Raw genomic sequence first — 7837 nt, 5'->3', positions numbered from 1 at the left:
TTGCTGGTGGACTGTCTTCATGAGTCACTTTAACATTTGCACATCAGTCATCCCGCAACCTTAAGATGCAAGAATCCAGGGTTATACAAGTATGTTGATCTTTGTGCGCCAAGCATAATAAATTTACACCGCTTTCTCCCAAAACGTTGGATTGATTCATCGTACTTTACAGTAAAAGAACCCTGGGGTTTGTCTCGCCAAAGCCTTTGCCCCCGGGGGGATTCGGAGTGGCGGCAGGTCATCTACATGACGCAGCCGCCATTGTGAAGCCATCCAGGGGCAAACCCCAGAAACTCCGCTAAAAAAAAGTCTGGCGTCCCAAGCTATCAGAAGCCAAAACTTGGGCTCATGGGGTCATAGGGTCGGCCCATCGAGTTCATGGGGTCTGATGACTCGACATCGATTTCCTCTCGGTTGAAGTCGTCATTCGCAGGCATTCGCACGGGTTCGAGCGGGAGCTTGTTGGCTAAGGGCAGGAACAGGGAGAAGGGAGGCAACTGGCGGCTGTGAGCCAGGTTCCCCGTTGAGCTGAGGCTGATCGGGATATTGTAGTATTCGGAATAGTAGAGGTTGTAGCCATCATGGCGAACCGTCTCGCGGAAGTTGCATGCCTCCTCTGAGTAGGATAACTATGGAGGGAAGAAACACACATTGAGATTAATGCCTTCATTTAGGGCACTATTATCTGTGTAAATTTAATATCCACTATAGAATCATAGAATTATGTGGTTGGAAGGGACCTTGAAGGCCATCCAGTCTAGCCTCCTGCTCAGTGCAGGTATCTAGCAACTATAGCATCCCTGACAGATCTAGCATCTGCTTAAATGCCTCCACTGAAGGACATCCTCTTCTGCTGTTGAACAGCTCTTGCAGCTCAGGTGTTTCTCCTAACATTTGGCTGAAATGTATTCATCTTCACTTATTACATTTCTATACCACCCAATAGCCAAAGCTCTCTGGGTTGTTACAAAGACTAATAGCCTAAAAAAAAAAATGCAGTATACAACGTAATATAAAAACGTTTGCATACGAAACAATAAAACGATTTTTCGCTGTCAACGATAAAAATCCCAGGGCCCATTAAAAGCTTTATCATACGCTGTCTTGACCTGGTGCCAAAAAGATGACAATCTTGGCACCAGGCAAACTTCACTCGGATAGTATTCCATGATAGGGGGAGGGGCACCACCAAAAAGGCTCTCTGCCATGTTGCCATCTTCCAAACCTCCCTCAGAGGAGGCACTTCAAAGAAGACCTCAGATGAAAATCGTAGTGTACGGATCAGTTCTGTTTTCCTGTGATTTCTACCCACTATTTCTAGGTATCCAGAACAATAATCCTGGTACTTTGCAAACACCGTTCAGTAGCATTCTGGTATCTCTAAGTACATTGCAAGTCATGCAGCCAGCACCAAGCCACAAGCTGGCTGCATACCAATACCAAACTGAGCTTTAGGATACTGTGCAATTGTTACACCAGTGTCTCCATGAGATCAGGAAGAGCTGGAGAAATGGGCAGGAACTGAATGGAGTTGCAACACAATGTTATTACTCTCGGGCAAAACCTTTAATTCCCCTCTTCCTTCTGAAAGGCTGTTATAGGGATTCCAGCAAAATATATATGACTTTCATTGGTTAAGAACTATATCAGCAATTATGCAGTGGAATTGCGTATTCTATAATGCTTTAATTACACTGCCGGAGCTGGGAATTTGGTTCGGGACCCAGAATGTAATGCATTTATTATCTATTTGCTTTCATCATTTATATCTGGACCATCAGGACATACATTCTATGCAACAGTCCAGAGCCCTGAGAATACCACCTTTCTATATATGTTTTAAAATCAAGTTTCTAGCCCTTATGATGAGGGAAATTGGCTTGAAAGTGTATTATATGTCTACTAAAATCTCAGAAGTCAAAGGGGGTGGCTAAGATCTCCATAGTTTTGTGTTCATCCCCATAATTTGAATAAACAGAATTTTTATTCTGTTGTCACCTGTAACTGCTGAACTTTCCAACTAAGATTGTAGTGCCTGAGTTAGCTTTCCTTTTCCCCCTCCTCCTCCCTCCCAATCCCCTTTCCTTTTGTGTCATGTCTTTTAGATTGTAAGCCTGTGGGCAGGGACTGTCAAGAAATACTTTTGTAAGCCGCCATGAGAGCCTTTTTTGGCTGAATGGCGGCATAAAAATCCTTAAATAAATAAATAAATAAATAAAATATTCCAAACAGTGAAAGCTGGTGGGTCTGATGTCATGGAGTGTCGAATCCACTCTGGATTTCAGTCCGAATTCTAAAGGAGCTATCCAAGGTGCTAGTTATGACTGAAACCCAGAAGAGATTCACCACCCCATTGATATCGAAGCCACCAGCTTTCACTGATTCAAAATAAGTAAAATGTATAGACTCATAGAATAGTAGAGTTGGAAGGGGCCTATAAGGCCATCAAGTCCAACGCCCTGCTCAATGCAGGAATCCACCTTAAAGCATACCTGACAGATGGCTGTCCCGCTGCCTCTTGAAGGCCTCTAGTGTGGGAAAGCCCACTACTTCCTTGAGTAACTGGTCCCATTGTCGTACTGCTCTAACAGTCAGGAAGTTTTTCCTGATGTCCAGCCGGAATTTGGCTTCCTGTAACTTGAGCCCATTATTCCATGTCCTGCACTCTGGGATGATCAAGAAGAGATCCTGGCCCTCCTCTGTGCGACAACCTTTCAAGTATTTGAAGAGTGCTGTCATGTCTCCCCTCAAGGCTAAACAAGCCCAGTTCTTTCAGTCTCTCCTCATAGGGCTTTGTATCGAGACCCCTAATCACCCTCATTGCCCTCCTCTGAACGCGTTCCAGCTTGTCTGTATCCTTCTTGAAGTGTGGTGCCTAGATTTCTTGGTAAGAAATCTGCAGTAGTTTAATGTTTAACTCAAAGCAAGCACAGACCTTGTAATGAATGATCTTGTCTTGCATAATTTGTACAATGCCTCTAGCCCACTGGAACAATTCAGTATGTATTATTAAAAAACAACAACGATGCAGCAGGCTCAATCACGCTTCTCCTGATACCACATCTACTATGTCACGAAGGGAACCCAGATATTCTGGCTTCTGAACATCTCCATCTAATCCCATATACCAGGTAGATCTTCAGACATTTTGGTCTTCACCTCCAAGCATTCCTGACCATTGGCCATGGGAGCCGAAGTCCGAAACATCTGCCACACTGTGCCTTATATTCCCATCACAATCAAAGGGAATGTAATGTCCTGCGTTGGAAGAACACTTTGCTTTTTTGAACTATAAGGCCACATTTTGAACAATCTACCACAGTAGATTGTTTCAGATGCATCTTCTGTTTATTTATGTGGAAACATAGAAACATAATATGTAAATAAAACAGCCTTTTGGAAATACAGGTGTGCCTATCAGAGAGGCAGAGCTGGCTATGGCTTCCTGTTGAGTGTATACTTGGTGAATTCAAGTGCCACATGGTGTCTGGAATGGCTTTGAGTAACACACATCTTTAAGGTGCATGGCCTGGTGCCCAGAGAGATGGGGTGATTTCTCCAGACTACAGCTCCTTGTTCCCCAAATTGCCCTTTCCCCCAAACACACACAGGCAGGCGGTCAGACTTACCGAGCCATAGAGGCGTCCATTGGGCTTCATGCAGAGATACCGTGATGACATCCTGCCCCGCATGACAACAATTCCTGGCTTTACTGCTTTGATCTCCATCAAACCTGGAAGAAACCAAGCAGCGAGCAGGTGGGTGAGGGAGAAGAACCCAGAAGTCCTGGAACCAAGGCCTTTGGCTAATCAAACTCTTCAGATTTCACCAGCCACCTGTAACATGGTCAAATCCAAAGCCAGAGGACGTTTGGATATCTCAAAATCCCCCTAATGCAGCTGGAGATAACACGACCACAGCTTTCTCAGCTTGTTCCCTGTTCATCTCTTGTCTTATTTCTTTAGGGCTCAATCCTATGTAGTTTAGACAAGGGAAAAATCCTACAACTCCCAGCATGCCCCAGCTAGCATAGATGGCTGAGGCATGCTGGGAGTTGTAGGACTTTCCCCCCCCCATCTAAACATGCATAGGATTGTGCCCTTTCATGTTTAATTTCTATCTCACCTTTATTATTTTAACATCATATGTATTAATTTTATTTTTAATCTGCCCTATAACCAATGTCCTCTTTCTGCCAGAAGAGTAGCATTCAAGACAGCTAGCAATCAAATCCAGATTAAAACCCAAATCTTAATTAAAATATGACATAGAGACAAATTAAAAATAACAACAAATGAAATAAACAGCACCCAACCAATTAAAAAACCCCACCACCCTTCAGTAGTCTATATGCTAAAGGCCTACCTGACTAAAAATGCCTTTGCCTGCAGGCAGAAGTACAAGAGAAAAGAGACCCACGTAGCCTCCCTTCACAAGGAGTTCCTCAGCCTGGGAGGAGTGACAGGGAAGCCCTCTCTTGTGTCCCCAGAAGGGCCTCCCTCAAAGATCTTAAAACCCAGGAAGACTCATATGGGAGAAGGTGAGCTTTCAGGTAGCTTCATCCCAAGATGTACAGGCAGGGCTGGCCCAGGATATTTTGCTGCCTGAGATGGAGAACAAGATTCCCATTCCTTGTACAAAAGCCTTTCTTCAAGACTGAACATCTTTCTTCAACACTGATGATGGGACACTCCACCTGAAGGCAGCAGGCTAACTTAGGGGGCCTAGGGAAGGCCCTTCTCCTCTCCTCCAGCACCTCGCTGCCACCTCTCAGTGTTTTCCGCATGAAGCAACTGCCTCACTTTGACTAATGGTAGGGCCGACCCTATGTACAGGGCATTCTAGGTCATACCCAATGCCATTTTCAGGTTTTGGAGGCCCCGTGGGCAAGACATCGTCAACAGAGGCCCCTCCTTCAGCGAGTCTACTTCCTTACCACCATTACCACCAACTGCTTCTGCAGCCCCGCTTTCTCATCCTTGCTACCACCACATGCGTGCTTGACAGGCAGAGAGCCAGGGAGCAAGGAGGCTGCAGCATCTACTGCTGCTCCTCACCATGACCTTCATCCGGGCCAGAGTGAGAGGCAGGCAATAAGCAGGTTGCCATGGTGAAGAGGAGGTGCAAGTGCAGGGGCCCCTGCTGGGGGATGTGGGCCCTTGTCCAGGGCCCAGCCATACCTACTCCTGACGCTCACCATGGCCAGCACCACTTCCCCTGCTTGCTTTGCCCTGAAAGCCAGCATGACCATGTGTAAAGGAGGACAGGTTCTCAGTGGCAAACGTTGGATTTCAGAAGGTGCAGCTCATCCCACAGCAGCCTTCAAAGACGCATCTGCTGAAATCCCCCTCTTCAACCCACAGTGATTAAAGTGGTTTTTGTCCTCTTGCTCCTAATTCTTTTCCGGGGAACCCAAGCGTCCTGCCACCTAGCTCCAAACATACCTGCAACTCAGACCCAAAGGTTCCTCCCCCCCTCCCCGCCCCCAAATACTTACTGAATTGGCTCTGGAATCTGGAGCCGAGCACTGTGCCGTCCGTCATGATCTCCAGGTGGAGGTGCGTTTGCTCATCCGCCGTGTAGAGGTGGCGAAGCCGGACCTGGCTGTCAAACTGGTAGAGAGGGTTGGAATCGACCACGGGGAAAGCGAGAGCCGTGGGGGCCAAAGCAGCCCAGGAAATCAAGCTGATGAGAAGAAGGGAGCAGCACCTGCAGCCGAGAGGCGTGGAAGTGGCCAACATGGCTCAAACTGGCCTGGCTCGAGAGAGGAAGAAGGTAAGGTGGCAGAGAAAGCGTTCGTGCCAGAAGAAAACCGAGAGCTACTCAAGGTGCTAGTTCTCAAGTTTTGGTCTTGCAGCTCACCAGGCCTTACTTCTTCCTCGGAAGAACTTGAGCGTTGCCACGGGTCCAAAACGCACTGCAATCCAATGAGAACTGTTTGAAGTGGGTTTTGGTGGCGGCGGTGGCGGTGGCAGTGGTGGCTTTAGTTTTGAGATGTTTAGAAAAAGGCCAGTCCACCCAATCAGTGACAAGGTTCAGAATCAGGGAGCACTCTTCCTTTCCCACTTCGGCTGCCTTTATCCAGGTTTGCTCCCGGCCAGCAGGCACAGTGGTATATATACACCAGCCCTCTCCATGGCAGGGGTGGATGCCCTCCCACTTGGCTTTAAATCTACCCACATCCTCTTCCTCCCCCCCCCCCACCGCTTCCCCACACATACACTCCAGGTCCTGAGTAACAGTCACAGGGTGCCTATTGCTGCCCCTAATGTGGGGTCACGAGGATCCAAAGTCTAAATATTATCATTCTCCAGCTGCTTTCATGCTGCCGACAGGAAAGAGTGATGTAACCCGGAGAATACAAGAGTGAGAAAGAGGCCGGGGGGGGGGGGGAGAGAAGGGAGAGGGAGGCAGTGGGTGGAATGGGTGTGTGCTTCAGCATCTTGGCAACTATCCAGCAACCCGTCCAAAGTGTGCCGGGTGTCCATCGATCTTCCCGAAGTTGCGTACTTCTCCAGCCATGGCATCCGCGCACTGCATGAATGCACCCATCAGCCATGCTTACATGAGTACACGTTGGCTATTTCGCTCTCCGTGCGCTGCTGCCGCCGCTAGAAGTCATTTTAGATTCTGAACTTAATGGTTTTACGGGGGCCACCTTTAGTGGTGTGTGCAACTTCATTTGTGAAGCACACAATTCTCTTTCCCACCCTCATTCCATGCTTTACAACTGCTTCTATGTTCCTGATACATCGGAGCAAAACATTTATAAACTCTTGGCCAACTGTCATAAGAACATAAGAAGAGCCATATTGCATCAGATCGAGGGTCCATCTAGTCCAGCATTCTGTTCAGACAATGGCCAACCAGATGCCTGGGGACATGGTGCAACAGCACCCTCCCACCCATATTCCCCAGCAACTGGTGTCCATAGGCATACTACTGCTCAGAGTGGAGATAGCACATAGCCATCAGGACTAATACCCATTGCCAGCCTTCTCTTCCAGGGATTTGTCTAACCCGATTTTAAAACCATCCCAATTAGTGGCCATCGCTTGTGGTTGTGAATGCCATAGTTTAACTATGTCTTGCATGAAGAAGTCAGAAGAGGTAGGATTTTCTGCTTCAAGTGCCAAAACCAGCCTTGGGTAATATGAAGGATGTGGGAGAAATCTCCAATGGACCCAAATGTGTTGGGGTTTCGATGAATTCGACCTGTGGATTCCACAGCGGACCGGCTTTTTCCAAGTCATGCAGATTCCACAGACTTCTGGACTTGGGAGGATTTGTGCTCATTCACACTTGCAGAAATGTGCATTGGTGCTGATTTTCACTTGCGCTAATTTTCATTTGCAATAACGAGCTAATCTGCATTAACATTGATGTGTATTAGTGCGAGTAGAATGAAATTCTTGGGTTTTTTTAAAAAAAACCACCACGATTCTGCCAATGAGTACACGATGGCACAAAAGATGCTTGGCTATCTGCGAAATACAGATGGAATGAACTGAACAAAATCCATACATTCCTAGGTACTCTGCAGTATGAATTGCAGGGTGGAGGGAGTGCCATTTGGTGATTTTATTAGTCACTTTATTGGTACTGTTGGTTTGTTTGATAATTTCTGGTTTTATGGTGTGTTTTTATTGAATATGTACTTACTGTGTTTTTATTGTACCCGCTGGTGTGTGTGTGTGTGTGTGTGTGTGTGTGTGTGTGTATTTTTTTTACCTTGTATGCCACCTTGGGAGGCTGCCACCCTTAAAGGCAGCCTTAACATAATTTTAAATAAATACTGCTCCATCTCAGGCGTCAAATGCCTTGGGCCAACCCTGGA

The 7837-nt window shown here is 46.8% G+C and overlaps 1 protein-coding gene across 1 annotated transcript; it reads right to left on the bottom strand.

Moving 5' to 3' along the window:
* Positions 1-326: 326 nt before the first annotated feature.
* Positions 327-5741, bottom strand: FGF21 (fibroblast growth factor 21). Its single transcript, XM_063138044.1, has 3 exons — positions 5498-5741; positions 3630-3733; positions 327-629 (listed from the first exon to the last, which is right to left on the bottom strand). The coding sequence occupies exons 1-3, from the start codon at positions 5739-5741 to the stop codon at positions 327-329; spliced, it is 651 nt and encodes a 216-aa protein (XP_062994114.1).
* Positions 5742-7837: the final 2096 nt, after the last annotated feature.

Source organism: Elgaria multicarinata, chromosome 11, assembly GCF_023053635.1.
Source record: "Elgaria multicarinata webbii isolate HBS135686 ecotype San Diego chromosome 11, rElgMul1.1.pri, whole genome shotgun sequence".
Classification (NCBI taxonomy): Eukaryota; Metazoa; Chordata; class Lepidosauria; order Squamata; family Anguidae; genus Elgaria; species Elgaria multicarinata.
The sequence above is the reverse complement of the archived record's forward strand: the minus strand, read 5'-3'. Positions and strand labels throughout refer to the sequence as shown.